The sequence below is a fragment of the Theropithecus gelada genome, chromosome 15, assembly GCF_003255815.1.
Source record: "Theropithecus gelada isolate Dixy chromosome 15, Tgel_1.0, whole genome shotgun sequence".
Taxonomy (NCBI): Eukaryota; Metazoa; Chordata; class Mammalia; order Primates; family Cercopithecidae; genus Theropithecus; species Theropithecus gelada.
Window position 1 is genome coordinate 28,432,141 of NC_037683.1, and position 16,006 is coordinate 28,448,146.

The window sequence follows — 16,006 nt, forward strand, 5'->3', positions numbered from 1 at the left end:
AGCTTGCAGTGAGCTGAGATCCGGCCACTGCACTCCAGCCTGGGCGACAGAGCCAGACTCCATCTCAAAAAAAAAAAAAAAAAAAAAAAAGAAACACATATTTGGTCATTGACCATGGTTCCTAACATAGAGCTCCTAAAACTCATAATTTCCTGAGTAGTAGGGGTACTAGGAGAATGTTTCGTTCTGATATTTGTTTTTGTTTTGTTTTAAGTGGCAGGGTCTTGCTCTGTTGACCAGGCTGGAGTGTTAAAGGCACGATCATGGCTCACGGCAGCCTCTACTTCATGGGCTCAAGCAATCTTCCTGCCTCAGCCTCCCAAGTAGCTAGACTACAGGCACATGCCACCAAGCCTGGGTAATTTTTAAATTTTTTTTTTTTTTTTTTTTTTTTGAGACCGAGTCTCGCTCTGTCGCCCGGGCTGGAGTGCAGTGGCCGGATCTCAGCTCACTGCAAGCTCCGCCTCCCGGGTTTACGCCATTCTCCTGCCTCAGCCTCCCAAGTAACTGGGACTACAGGCGCCCGCCATCTCGCCCGGCTAGTTTTTTGTATTTTTTAGTAGAGACGGGGTTTCACCGTGTTCGGCAGGATGGTCTCGATCTTCTGACCTCGTGATCCACCCGTCTCGGCCTCCCAAAGTGCTGGGATTACAGGCTTGAACCACCGCGCCCGGCCAATTTTTAAATTTTTTGTAGAGACAAGGTCTTGCAGAACCATTCTGTTTAGTACATAGTCGGGTCCAAACAACCTAGTAAGTATTTATGTCCTAACATCTTGTTGTTGTTTTAAGTTGCCCAGGCTAGTCTTGAACTCCTGGCCTCAAGTGATCCTCCCACTCTGGCCTCCCAAAATGCTGGGATTACAGCCACCTTGCCTTGCGCTGATATTTGTCCTTTAACCCATTTCCTAACACAGAGCTCTGAAGACCTTTGTGATTTCCTGGGTGATGGGAGCATCTTTTGTTCTAATGCGATGACTCTTTATGGGCCCTGGATGGAGGCTGGTTGCCAGGGAAACCAACCCTATAATTTGAGGGTTGGAACTTTCAGACCCACCTACTGACCTCTGCGGAAGGGAGAGGGACTGAGGTTGAGCTGATCACAAATGGCCAATGATTTAATCAATCATGCCTATGTAATGGAGCCTCCATAAAACCCCAAAAGGACAAGGTTCAGATGAGCTTCTGGATAGCTGAACATGTGAAGGTGCTTGAAAGATGGTGTGCCGGAGAGTATTGAGGCTCCGTGTCCCTTCCTATGTGCCTGGCCCAATGCATCTCTCCATCTGGCTATTCATCTCTAACCTTTGTAATACCCTTTATTAATAAACTAGTGAATGTAAGTAAAGTATTTCCCTGAGTTCTGTAAGCCACTGTAGCAAATTAACCAAATCCAAGGAGTGAGTCATTGGCGCCCCCAGTTTATAGCCAGTCAGAGGCATAGGTGACAGCCTACTGCATACTTGCCACTGGCGTCTGAAGTGGCGAGCAGTCTTGTAGAACTGAGCCTCAGCTTGTGGGATCCAACACGATCTCTACGTAGATAGTGTCAGAACTGAATTACAGGACACTCAGCTGGTGCCCACTGGAGAATTGCTCGGTGTCAGAAGTTTTGTGTTGAATGAGAGTATAGTTTTTTTTTTTTTTCCAAAAACTGTTTTTTCCTCTGTCTCTCAAAACTGTATTAAATCTTTCCTTGAGTAGAAGACTTCTCCCGAGACATGCCTGTCTGTAAGACTGGGTGGAGCAGGTCGTGACGTGCAGCATGGAAAGGCCCCGCAGAGCTTCTTCTACCAGAAGATTAAGCTCTAAGAGATCAGGCAGGAAAAGGGGATTGGAGTTAGGATGAGAGTACATGACCAGTACCCTGGAAGGCTTAGAAAACTCTCTTCAGAAAGACCACAATGGGCTGAGCTCAGTTGCTCACACCTGCAATCCTAGCACTTTGTGAGACTGAGGTGGGAGGATCGCTTGAGCCCAGGAGTTCAAGAGCAGCCTGGGCAACATGGTGAAACCTGTCTCTACAAAAAAAAAATACAAAAATTAGTAGGGCATGCTGGCTCACACCTGTTGTCTTAGCAACTTGGGAGACTGAGGCAGGAGGAACGCTGGAGCCCAGGAGTTTGAGGCTTCAGTGAGATATGATCACATCACTGCACTCCAGCCTGGGCTACAGAGCAAGACCCTGCCTTGACGTATGTCTTCTTTTTTTTTTCTTTCTTTTTTTTTTTTAATGAATTATCTTATCCAAATAGAGGGAGTCTGCTATTACTAGAGTTTGATGACATAGCATGAGTGGGCAGAGAGGGGAAAATGGGAGATGATAGAAATGAACGTGCCAGAGATACATTTTGCCCAGAATCCTGGCCACAGACAGTATGCTAATGCCTGATTGAAGAACAGATTTAGCTGAAAACACTGCAAAAGGATTATGAATACTCCTCGTACAGCCTACACCATCCCTAGCCAGTCTCTGCTCCTCTCCCAAAGAGAGGAAAAAGTTTGCATCCTACCACCTAATTCTTCCTCTTTATAATCAGTATGAAATTCTTAGAATCCCTCACGTGGGTACCCTTAGGAGTACCTAGGTCTGCTCTGCTTGAAAAATGTGCTTTCTTCCCATATTCATTCTGCTGGCCTAATGATTCCAGTCTCCTGAGCCATCATCGTCCTTATCTTTTTTTTTTTTTTTTCTGTAGTTCTGTTTTCCAGTCCTTTAATCTTTTTGTTTCTCTAAATTAGGGATCAGAAACTCAAATGCTTACAGATAATGTAAACAAGGTGATAAGGACTGTAATGAGCTGGAGAGTGCCCAGCTAAAGGGGACAACTATTTCTTAGTTCAGGTGAATTGTTGCCATGGGGGCATGTACATCACTTGTTGCCAGATCTTGAGATACATTTCAAGAGAAGCTAGAAATCTGAGAAATTAGTGTACAGTTTCTCAATGTTTACATGTTAGTATTTAATTCTGATTTTAAAAACATAGCTAGGTGTTGCTCCTGCACCATAACGTGGCAGCCTCTACCCTATATCTTATGTAAGTTTGAAGCTGAAAATCCAGCCGAGTATAAAGTATTTGATAAAGGCCATATCTCTTTGTATCCTGTCAGTTACACTCCATTTCTTTCTCAGAATTGCTTTCTGGTCAGTTGAAATTCTTTGACATGTTCCTTGAAACATTGTCTATTATATCTGAATGGAAGCAGTTGAGAAAAAGAAATATTTTGATCCGAGTATGTTTACTGTTTTTTCCCCCATGAAAAAGGCATGCATAAAGAGGCTTCAAATAGAGGACGACGAACATCTGCCTTCCCAAAGATTGACTCTGCAGGATAGAGACTGCACAGGCCCCTGCAGCATTTGCGACCTCAAAGATTTTGTTACAAAGCAAATGCTGTAACTTATACCTTGGTAGATTAAAATTCTTTAGAACTCAGTCTTAAAAGTCCTCAGCTACACGTTAAATATAATATGATATTACATTCTGCTTAAGTATTCATGAATGATGCTGTTAAAGTTGCTGGGAAGTAGGCAGGAGGGAAGAAGTAACCATTTAGGGAAAGTACTTACTGGTGAATTCATTATCATGTTAGAGAATAGGAATTTTGCTTTCTTGGTTCTAGATGGCTTAGGTTTATAAAAATAGGTCTAAAATGTTTCTTATTATGTTTCTCTCTTTCTCCCCTTTCTCCTATTCCCCTCTTTTTTTTTTTTTTTTTTAGGTTTTCAAAACAAAAATAGAGTTGCAATCTTGGCAGAACTGGACAAAGAGAAAAGAAAACTACTTATGCAGAACCAGTCTTCAACAAATCATCCTGGAGCTAGGTATTGACACTATAATGTGGTTTTTTGTTGTTTGTTTTTGTTTTTGTTTTTTGAGACAGAGTCTCACCTTGTCCCCTAGGCTGGAGTGCAATGGTGCAATCTTGGCTCACTGCAACCTCCGCCTCCCGGGTTCTAGTGATTCTCCTGCCTCAGCCTCCCAAGTAGCTGGGATTATATGCACCTGCCACCATGCCCAGCTAATTTTTGTATTTTTAGTAGAGATGGGGTTTCACCATGTTGGTCAGGCTGGTCTCGAACTCCTGACCTCAGGTGATCTACCCGCCTCGGTCTCCCAAAGTGCTGGGATTACAGGCATGACCCACTGTGCCTGGCCTATAATGTGGTTTTTATATTCAGTGATACACAAAATTTCTTGGACGAAATAAATTGGCTGGCAATGATTTTTTTCTTTAACACTGCTATCTATTCATTGTGTTTCATTTCTATAGGGGAGGCTAAACTTTACCTGTGCCCAACTTAGTTCTTATTGGGAGGGACCTCTGTAACAAAAGACAGATTAACCAGAAAAAAACAAATTTATGATCGCATGCAGCACACGTCGCAAGGGAGAAACCTTAATGAAAAGTAACTCAAAATCGTGGCTTCAAACTCTACTTATACAGCATCTTCAACAAAGAACAATAAATATGGCACAAATGAAAGGGATTTTAGGTTTCCAGGGGTGGGAAACTGAGAAAGTAAATACATGGAGAAAACAAATGGAGTAAGGCTTGTGGGCAGAGTCCTCTGCTGCTGTCCCTAGGCTAAGAGTCTACAGTTGTCTCCAGTAAAGGAGAAGTTATAGCCTATCTTTAGGCAGAAACTGGGGAGGGGTGAGAGAGAGCTTTTCCTCAGTTTGCTGCTGCCTTTTATTTTTTATTTTTAAGCAACCCTATTAACTGAGCTGCTTCTTAATTGCTTTCAGCTCAAAAATAATTTTATATCAAAGAAGCATATTTTAGGTGACATATTCTGGTTCCCTTCATTTCCTAGTCAGACTCAGACTTAACAATTAAACTATTTAGTTGATTAAATTGTAAACATTCTAACTAGAATATTTATATTTTCCCTATAGCCTTCAGCCTTTTTTTTTTTTTTTTTGAGACAGGGTCTTACTCTGTCACCTAGACTGGAGTGTAGTAGCACAATCATAGCTCACTACATCCTTAGTCTCCTGGGCTCAGTGATCCCCCCTGAGTATCTCACACTACAGGCGCACCCTACCACACCTGGCTAATTTTTTTGTTTTTTAGTAGAGACAAGTGAGGTCTTGTGTTGCCCAGGCTGGTCTCAAACTCCTGGCCTCAAGTGATCTTCCTGCCTCGGCCTCCCAAAGTGCTGGGATTACAAGCGTTAGCCACTGCACTTAGCCCTTATAGCCTTTTTTTTTTTTTTTTTTTTTTTGAGTTTTGTATGGTTTTTTATTACTGCAATTGCTGCTGGTGGCCAACTTTTTAATCATTCTGCAAAGTTAGGTCAAATTTAGGTAGCTTGATGATCTTTATTATAGGTATTCAGTCTCTGCCGTATTTAGTATCTTCCCTCAGATCCATTATCGCCAGGCATGGTGGCCACGCCTGTAATGCCAGCACTTTGGGAGGCTAAGGCGGGCGGATCACTTGAGCCTAGTAGCCCGACAGCAGCTTGGGTAATGTGGCAAGACCTATCTCTACAAAAAATACAAAAAATTAGCTAGGCATGGTGGTGCGTGCCTGTAGTCCCAGGTACCTGGGAGGCTGGGGTGGGAGGATCACCTGAGCCTGGGAGGTTAGGGCTGCAATGAGCTGTGATTGCACCACTGCACTCCAGCCTGGATGATACAGTAAGACTCTGTCTAAAAAAAAAAAAGAAGATCCATTATCCCCTTCAGCCTCCACCCTAACTCTCTTCTGTCTTTCTCTTAAAGCAATTGTCTGTACTCACCTTTACTTTCTCACTTATTCATGCCTCAACCCACTGCAGTGTGACTTCCAGGCTCTCCATCAAAGAAAATGTTCTTGCCTACGTCACTTGTAACCTTCCTGGGCTAAATCTGGCAGACCAGAGTCCTTTTCTTATCAGACATCTTGGCGTTATTTGACACCACTGATCACTCTCTTTCTTTCTTTTCTTTTCTTTTTTTTTTTTTTTTTGAGACAGGGTCTCACTCTCACTCTGTCGTGCAGGCTGGAATGCAGTGGCATGACCTTGGCTCGCTGCATTCTCTGCCTCCTGGGTTCAAGTGATTCTCCTGCCTCGGCCTCCCAAGTAGCTGGGATTACAGGCATGTGCCACCACACCCAGCTAATTTTTGTATTTTTAGTAGAGATAGGGTGTTGCCATGTTGGCCAGGCTGGTCTCAAACTCCTGGCCTCAAGTGATCCGCCCACCTCGGCCTCCCAAAGCTCTGGGATTACAGGCCTGAGCTGCCGCACCCAGCCCACTCTCTTTCTTAAAGTACTCTCTTGGCTTCCATTTGCTCACTCTGAGAATATAAAACACAGTAGGAGGAGACTGTCTTGATTTCTTTTGTGGACATTTCTCTTATTTGTCCCTTGAATGCTGACAGCCCTTCGAATTCTGTTCTAGACCAGGCTTCCTACTCTGCCTCTTTTCGCTGGACAGCTGCATCTTTTCCCACATGCTGTTACGTATGTGCTAGTACGCATTTGCAGCTCTAGTCTGTCCTTTCTTCTAAGCACCACCTCTGCCTCCCGGACGTCTCTACTTTGATGTCCACAGGCATTTCAGATGTGGTATGTCCCAACCTGAACTCATTCTCCCTTCTTGCTCTCCAATCAACTACTGAATATTCTTGTGTATCCTGTGTCAGTAAATGCTTCAGGCTGCCATCTACTAGTTACAAAGGCAGAAATGTGAACTTCAATTGTTTACCATTCCTTTCACTTTCATCTCCAAGCATTCACCATTCTCTTGTGATTATACTTTGAAAGGTGTCTCACATCTGTCCATTTTCTTCATTGCTACCGATGCTATCCTGATTCCTGGCCACTCTCATTTCTTGCCTCAATTATTATAACTGCTTCAGATTTCCTGTGGTCTTACGCTTCTTGAACACATTCATCAGTTGTGTCATTTAGCAAGCTTTAATTGGGAAGTAACAGAAATATAACAAAATTGGCATAAACATTAGGGTATCTGTTAACCAGGAGTGTGAAGATAAGGTAGTTCCAGAGTAGCTTAATTCATTAGTGATGCAGCTTCATTCATCTTTCCTTTCGGCTTTACCCCATGGGTCAGTGGCTCCCTCGGGCCAGAATATGACTGCGGTGGCTTAGGCATCAGCCCGCACTGAGCCACCTGCAGAAGTAAAAGCCTGAAAGGTTGCTATGGTGTGTCCCATTTGTAAGAGTGTGGAAAACATTCTCAGAAGCCTTCCTGTAGACACCCATCAAGTCTGGTTGCCCAGATTATGTACCTTTCTCTTGCCTAAACCAGAAACCAGCTAGGGGAATGACACTGTTTTACATCAATCAAGGTCTACCCCCCGGGGCATGAGCCTGGCCTGCCTTGAAGCATGTGACCGCTGATAATTGAACCATGTTTGGGTTCCATCAGCAAGGAGGAAAGGAGATAAACAGCTCTGAGGCGGTGACCAACACTGTCTGCCACAGTAGTGCAGTAGTGGTGTTTCTGAACTACAGGGTGATAGTTCTTTTTTTTGAGACAGGGTCTCACTCTGTCACCTAGGCTGGAGTGCAGTGACACAATCTCTTGACCTCCCAGGCTTAAGTGATCCTCCCATCTCAGCCTCCCGTGTAGCTGGAATCGCAGGCACATGCCACCACACCTATTTAATTTTTTTTTTTTTTTGGTAGAGATGGGGTCTCACTTTATTGCCCAGGCTATTCTTGAACTCCTGGGCTCAAATGATCCTTCTACTTCAGACTCCCAAAGGCCTAGGATTACAGGCATGAGCCACTGCGCCTGGCCAAGAGGGTGATCCTTCTGATCATGTCACTCCCCTGCTGCTTAACACTCTTTGGAGGTCTCCTATTACTGTTAGGATAAGGTCTCCTTTTTTTTTTTTTTTTTTTTTTTGAGACGGCGTCTCGCTCTAGGCCAGGCTGGAGTGCAGTGTTGTGATCTCAGCTTACTGCAACCTCCGCCTCCCGGGTTCACGCCATTCTCCTGCCTCAGCCTCCCAAGCAGCTGGAACTACAGGCGCCTGCCACCTCGCCCGGCTAATGTTTTTTTTGTATTTTTTAGTAGAGACAGGGTTTCACTATGTTAGCCAGGATGGTCTCGATCTCCTGACCTTGTGATCCACCCTCCTCGGCCTCCCAAAGTGTTGGGATTATAGGCGTGAGCCACCGCACCCGGCCAGTTCTACATTTTATGACATTTTCCAGAACACTATCCTTCCAATATATTAAGTGTCCTTATTTATTCTCCTGTTAATATACATCACACCTCAGCAGGATTGCTGTTATCTGTGAGCCTTGTCCTGCATATACCCCTAGTGTTCAGTACAGAGCTATGCATCTAGTAGCTGCTCTAGAATCTGGTAAGTGTCTCTAAGTTTGATTGTTTATTCATAATAGTTCTACCTATGTGGAACATGGTTTATGATAATTTAAGTTTAATTATTATTAATTTATTTATTTATTTTGAGACAGAGTCTTGCTCTGTCACCCAGTCTGGACGCAGTGGCACAATTTTGACTCACTGCAACCTCCATCTCCCGGGTTCAAGTGATTCTCCTGTCTCAGCCTCCCGAGTAGCTGGAACTACAGGCATGTGCCACCACGCCTGGCTAATTTTTGTATTTTTAGTAGAGACAGGGTTTCACCATGTTGGCCAGGCTGGTCACGAACAAGTTTAACTATTATACAAACAAAAGGGTATGGTTTTACCATTGACTGATATCATGTGATTTAACTGTTTTTTAAAATAATGTTAATAGAGATCATGATAGATCATGGTATCTCAAATCTGTTTGAAAGTAGGAGACCATAAGTTATAAATTTTAGGCTGGGCATGATGGCTCATGCCTGTAATCCCAGCATTTTGGGAAGCTGAGGCAGGCAGATAGGCAGATCACTGGAGGTCAGGAGTTTGAGACCAGCCTGGCCAACATGACGGTGAAACCCCGTCTCTACTACAAATACAAAAATCAAATATAGCTGGGTGTGGTGGTGCATGCCTGTAGTCCCAGCTACTCAGGAGGCTGAGACATGAGAAGAGCTTAAACCCAGGAGGCAGAGGCTGCAGTGAGCTGAGACCACACCACTGCCCTCTCTCCAAAAAAAAAAAAAAGATAAATTTAAAAAAAAAGGTCATTTAAAATCTCAATAAATAACATAGACTTTCTTTATATAAATTCATGAAGATAGTGAGAGAAGGAAAAAAGACTTATTCTTGGAGGTCTTTTTCACCCCTATAAAGAATATATAATGAAAAGCTGTGATTCAGAAGGACATGTCTTTAAGAGATTTATTGTATAGCATAGTGACTGTAGTTAATAATACTTGAAAATTGCTGAGAGAATAAATCTTAAATGTTCCACAACCAAAAATGGTAAGTATGTGAGGTGCTGGATATGTTAATTAGCTTCATTTAACCATTTCACGGCAAATACAAATACTAAAACATCACATTGTACACTGGAAGTATATGCAGTTTTTGTCAAGGATACCTCAAGTTAAAAAAAAGAAGATAATTTACTACCATCCAAAAAAAAGTAAGGATGTTTCTGCCTTAAGCAGCCGAGTAACCAAGATTCCCATTTTAGCATTGCACTCTCGAGACCCTCTCTTAATAAGGACTTCCGGGATCACGCTGAGCAGCAGCATATCGCAGCCCAACAGAAGGCAGCTTTGCAGGTGAGCGAAGTGTAACTGACATTCTTGCCTCAGTGGAGGTTTCCTGGGTCTCAGAAGCCAGCACGTAGTTATTTTATATTTCAGTGGAGCAATATCAATAAAAATGTTCCACACATAATTGCAGTGGTTTGCTGATGTTCAGTCATGCCTAGTGGATTTGAAGGACCAGTGCAGCAGTAATGAAAGTCTCTTTTACGGTGTTGACTCGGTCATGATTGATTCTGTGCGTGTACATGTCAAGGGATTGCTTGTGCACAAAAGAGTTTAAAGATGTTTGGATGGACAGGAATGATCTTAAAAATTGAACTGGCTAGTTAAATAGTACATGCATTTTTTTTCAAATCTATCATGTCATTACATCCTTTGATAGTTGTATTAGTTTATTATTGTTGCCTGGATTTTTTTTTTTTTTTTTTTTTTTTTATGCTCAGCACAACTGTTGTGCAGGAAATGTTTAAAAGCTAACTCTTACTATAGGACTAGGAATGTGATGCTTCATCAGTTAAAAAAATATTCTTCAGAGTAATATAGTTTCAGTGTTACAGTCTTATCTTGAATAATTTAAGATTTCCAGAGACTTTGGACAAGACATTTTTTTTTTCATAGGCATAATTTAATCACTTGTATTTTTAAACCTTAGAATCCCAGAATTGGAAGGAATATTATGAAGACCGTCTCACTTTATTTTATTTTATTTATCTATTTTTTAGAGACAGGGTCTCACACTCTGTCACACAGGCTGGAGTGCAGTAGTGCCATCATAGCTCACTGTAACCTCAAACTCCTGGGTTCAAGTAATCTTCTTGCCTCAGCCTCCTAAGTAGCTGGAACTACAGGCACATGCCACTATGCCTAGCTAATTTTTAAATTTTTTGTAGAGATGGGGTCTCACTGTGTTGCCCAGGCTGGTCTTAAACTCCTGGCCTCAAGTGATCCTCCCATCTCAACCACCCGAAGTGTTGGGATTACAGGTATGAGCCACCATTGCCCAGCCCTCCATTCACTTTACATGACGTAAAAACAGTCCTTTTTTTTTTTTTTTTTTAATGACAGAGGGAAGTTACTGGTGGTTTTCTGTTACTTACATTTCAACATTCTCTACCAAATGTTGGTATTTTAATCACTAGTAATCTCACTGCCTTTTTCCCCCTCTCCTTCCCACTACTGCCCTTCTTTCTCAAGTTCCTGGTTTGTTGACCAAGATCAGAGTACTTTGGGATCTCTGATCCTCCTTTTCCTCACTGGAAGGAACAAAACAATTCATGTCTTTGAGTCATTTATTGACTGAGGACGATCACAGCTAGTAGATAGAGAGGATGAGAAATGAGTACTTGGTGTAACTTGTTAACCCAGATTCTGTATTACTGTCCACTTCCTGTCTATTTAAACACAACCAGCAGCAGCAGACTGATTTTAAAATAAATTCCGTCTCAGCCATAACAAGGAAAAATAAATGAATAAACAAATAAATTTGGTCTCAAGCATTCAGAAAGAATAAGTAATTTTAATGCCTTGGTTGAAGTTCGACTTGGTTGAATAATGACTCTGTTTCATAGCTTAATTGCCTTTTTTTTTTTTTTTTTTTTGGATCTTTCCCAGCATGCTCATGCACATTCATCTGGATACTTCATCACTCAAGACTCTGCATTTGGGAACCTTATTCTTCCTGTTTTACCTCGCCTTGACCCAGAATGAAGAAAATATTTGCGATGGAAAAGTGACTTTGTAATATCAAATGCCAAAGCTACTATCATTCAGTGCTAGATGAACTGTGACTTTCAGAAATTTGGTGAACTTTGGTATTTTTTGTTTGTCTGAAAGAAAGGAATGTGTAACTGAAAGCAGAAAGAAGAGTAACCAGGATGGTGAGAGCTGTGGAAGCTATATTATCCAAGGAATTGATTATGTACTGTGACTGCAACTTTTTTGTAATGCTGTTTAACTCTCAATCAGACTCTGAATTGGATGGTCACAAAATCATTCCCCAACTCCTAGCAAGTTTGACTGAATATATCATGTCCACAGTAGATTTTCAAGAATCATTTATAGTACTTAACTTTAAAGAAACAAGGGTGCTTTTAAAAAATGAACCAATAGGCTTAAATCAATTACATCCATATTTGCTGTTTATAGGATTGCTATCAGTATACCTTTTGAGTTTATAGTCACCATGTATCATCCTGAAATATTCTTTCTGGACTCATAACAACTTCCACCTTTTTCACTTTAAAACAAACCCCAAGAATAAATTACTAACCAGTCTTAACCATCTTTTATAAACATATGCTCTTATAAATGTTGTGACTAAATGCAATTAAAAATAATAGGAAATGTGGTGGTTTTTTAATTTGTACATCCTCTTATTTAGTGTTACCACACAGATGATGAGTTTGTGTGGTTCTATTTTCCATTTTTGTTCCAATTGAAAACTTATTGACTGGGCGCGGTGGCTCACGCCTGTAATCCCAGCACTTTGGGAGGCCGAGGCGGGCAGATCACTTGAGGTCAGGAGTTTGAGACCAGCCTGGCAGACATGGTGAAACCCTGTCTCTACTAAAAATCTAAAGAATTAGCCAGGCGTGGTGGCGCGCACCTGTAATCCCAGCTACTCGGGAGGCTAAGGCAGGAGAATCTCTTGAACCTGGGAGGCCGAGGTTGCAGTGAGCTGAAATGGCGTCACTGCACTGCAGCCTGGGTGACAGTGAGACTTTGTCTCAAAGAAAAAAAGAAAAAAAACTTATTATGGAAGTCAAGCTCCTTTTTAATTACTTTAAGTAGGAAGGGGTTATGTTAAGAAAGTCTCTCAACATGACCCATCTTTAGCAGTATCTAGGGTGCTTGTTTATGCAGTCCCACTACCCTACCCTAGTCCTACAGAATTAGAATCTGATTCAAAATAAAGTCTGAAAGCCATGAGATAGAGAATTCTATGAAATATCTTGTACAAATTTTCATGATATATTTTTACACTCATGGGTTTGTAGATCCCTAAAACTTAGAGGTCATTTAGCTAAAATCTACATTTTTTTAACTTTTAATAGGATTGAAATGATATTTTACACTGTATCACAGATAGAGTATTTTATATAAACTTTTTGTAACTGACCTCATCTTGGCCTTGAGTTCCATCCTCTCTGGTGGTAGGGTAAAACTGAAAATTCCAGTTTGGGTAAATATTTAGTGAAAGTTCTACTTTCTTTTCAGAGAGTTTGTTCCCTGCCTTCTTCCTTAGATATTTTCAAACACACAGCCCCATCCTACTCAAACCAAGTGAAGCAAGGGTGGACAATTCTAGAATTGGCTGTGCCATGTAGGTTTTTTTTTTTGAGAATTTGAACTGATTTCCTTCATTTTGATGAGGTGGCAACTGTCCCCATTGTAATGGTTACCATTGCAACGAGGATAGCCTTACTTCTGTGGCACAGAGTTCCTCAGGGGGCCTCTGGCTCCTGTCCTTCCTCGGGTCCATCCAACTACTCCTTTTGCCTCCTTATGGTAGCCCTCATTGTCTCCGGTTAATTTCACTAGGTTTCTGTTCTCTGTGATCTACAACACAACTGACATGGTTCTAAATCTGTCTCTAGGGAGATAACACATTAGTATATTTTCTATACTATGGAAGCCTCTACCTAATGTATGACTTATGTAGCTCAGGTAAAGAGATCTTTTTACCAGTGGCATCCTTTCTAGTCTGTTAGCCTTTTAAATAGATGTGGCCTAAATCCTGTAGTCCTGGCTAGGAAGCACTTCTCTCCACCCCTCTGCTTTGAGTCACAAACTCAATTCAATTTCCTATGTATTTATTAATACCTACGGAGAAAGCAGATAGAGCACTGTGCTTTGGGGGACACAAAGGTGACTGGCACCTGCTCTTTTAGGAGGTCACTGTGCAGAGGATCCTATTCTGGTACACCAATAGTCATAAAGCAAGCCACAGCCTGGGCAACATAGCGAGACCCCTGTCTCTACTAAAACTTAAAAAAAAAAAAAAGATTGGCTAGGTGCATGCGTAGAGTCCCAGCCACTCGGGAGGCTGAGTTGGGAGGATCGCTTGAGCCTGGGAGGTTGAGGCTGCAGTGGGCCATGATCACACAACTGCACTCCAGCCTTGGCAACAGAGTGAGGCCCTGTCTCTAAATCAATCAATCAAGCGAGCCAGAATGCAGTAGTGGCCTGAGAGAGGCATCCTGGAACGTAGCGCGGTCTCGCTAGGCTTAAAAGTATTCATGTGATTTTACCTGACAAGGGAAGGAAGAGCTACTCCATGTGCAGAGCAAGGTTTCAGAATGAGAAGAGAAGAGCAGGCACCGCAGAGGGTGAGGGAAAGGGCAGCAGTGGCCTGGGAAGCCCTCGGGTTGAGTTCAGCATTGCTTCCCTCAGATTCTGGGTGAATTTGAGGAACTCAGTTAATATCTTTGCATGCTCCTCCCTCTGTAGGATAAGACCAGCACGTGTTCTGCCTGCGTCAGAAATTGCCTAGACCAGTAGTTTTCAAAGTGCAAGCCTCACCCCATTACTGAGTTGAGAAGCCAACTTAATGGTTTAACAGGATGTGTCCAGCATTTTTTCTGAAAAAATCAGAAACATCTGAGTGTACTGCATGTAGAAATAGGTGGTTTTGCCTCATGAATATTCTGTTTCTGCGTGTTCATATATGTGTATATTTTACTTTGTATTTTGTTCGTTTTTTTAGGAGACGGTCTTGCTCTGTTGTCCAGGCTGGAGTGTAGTGGTATAATCATAGCTCACTGCAAGACTCCTTGAATCCCTGGGCTCAAGCAATCCTCCATCCTTAGCCTCCCAAGTAGCTGGGACTACAGGCACATGCCACCATGCCCAGCTAATTTTTTTTTTTTTTTTAATTTTTGTAGAGACAGTGTCTTGCTATGTTGCCCAGGCTGGTCTTGAACTCTTGGCCTCAAGCAGTCCTCTCGATCCTCCCACCTTGGCCTCCTAAAGTGCTGAGATTACAGGTGTGAGCCACTGCACCTGGCTTACTTATTTCGTCTGCTGTCTGTTCCACTAGTATTTAAAGTCTTAGAGGGCAAGAATTTTTGTTTATTTCCTTCTCTTCCTCCATTCCTTTCTTCCTCTTCTACTTCGTTCACTACTGTATTCCACATAAAATGTATTTGGCATATAGTAGGTGTTCAATATGTTGAAGGAATGAAAGAAGTTATATGACTTGAGTTGCAATATAAAATGTATATTTTTTTTACTGTGAGTTATGGCAAAAAAAGTTTTGAAAGCCGCTTCTAAATAATGCAGATGTCAGTGCTTTGTATGACCCTGGAATAAAAACTGAAATGTCTTAGTGATTTCAAAGGCATCTTTGTTTTCCTGAACAATCTATAAGCTGTCTCATTAAGTTGTCTCAGTTATTTGCTTGGTTTCGGCAATAGAAGCTCAGCCTGTATATGTGGTTAAAGCCTCTTGAGGCAAGGGATTTGGCAAATATGGTTACATGGAGAATAGAAGATAACGAGAGAGTATCAATTCATTAGTGCAGTCGAATCCCTCTCTAGAATCCCATCAGCGAGCACAAGTCCCATTTAAACAGCATTAAACGCAACAAGTATTTGCTGAGCGCTTTTCTTATTCACCTCTATATCCATGGTGACTTCTACACAGTTGATACCCACTGTTCTTTTTTAAAGAGATGGGGTCTCACTGTGTTGCCCAGCTTGGACACTGGGCTCAAGTGATCCTCCCACCTCAGCCTCCCAAGTAGCTGTGACTATAGGTGTGTGCCACCATCCTCAGCCCCACGGTCTTTTTTTTTTTTTTTTTCCGACGGGGTCTCACTCTGTTGCTCAGACTGGAGTGCAATGGCAGCATCTCAGCTCACTGCAACCTCTGCCTCCCAGTGTCAAGTGATTCCCATGCCTCAGCCTCCTGAGTAGCTGGAATTAAAGGTGTGCGCCACCACGCCCAGCTAATTTTTTATGGTTTTAGTAGAGATGGGGTTTGCCACGTTGGCCAGGCTGGTTCTTGAACTCCTGGCCTTAAGTGATCCACCTGCTTCGGCCTCCCAAAGTGCTGGGATTACAGGTCTGAGCCACCGCACCTGGCTGCCCACAGGCTTTTTAAAAAAGTGCAAATAATGAACATGGTCAGTGAGGAAGAGGAGGAGGACAGTCACTGTCCTCAAGAGTCTGACAGTCTAGAGTGGGTGAGACAAGCACACTAAAAGCTAATCCTGGGAGAACCCTGGAGAGGAGAGAATGGGGACGGGAGCCTGAAAGGACCAATAAAAGCTAAATCAGAACAAGCATTGGAACTTGGTTTTCAAGATGAGAAGGTTTCCAGGAAAGAGAGCAACATTGAAAGCAAAGGAAACACCTGCACAGAGGCA

At 42.4% G+C, this 16,006-nt stretch overlaps 1 protein-coding gene across 5 annotated transcripts in view; it reads left to right on the plus strand.

The window, feature by feature from the left end:
• The window catches only part of INIP (INTS3 and NABP interacting protein), a 37,272-nt gene extending 22,296 nt beyond the window's left edge, over positions 1 to 14,976 (plus strand). For 2 of the 5 annotated variants that reach the window (XM_025360519.1, XM_025360523.1), the window contains 3 exons: positions 3,724 to 3,826; positions 9,561 to 9,651; positions 11,251 to 14,976. In XM_025360519.1, the coding sequence (XP_025216304.1) occupies positions 3,724 to 3,826; positions 9,561 to 9,651; positions 11,251 to 11,346 (290 nt within the window). In that variant the 3' untranslated portion in view covers positions 11,347 to 14,976. Of the gene's footprint in view, positions 1 to 214; positions 359 to 3,723; positions 3,827 to 9,560; positions 9,652 to 11,250 lie in introns of all 5 variants that reach the window. The other 3 variants (XM_025360520.1, XM_025360521.1, XM_025360522.1) reach the window with 3 other exon arrangements.
• The last annotated feature ends 1,030 nt before the right edge of the window (positions 14,977 to 16,006 follow it).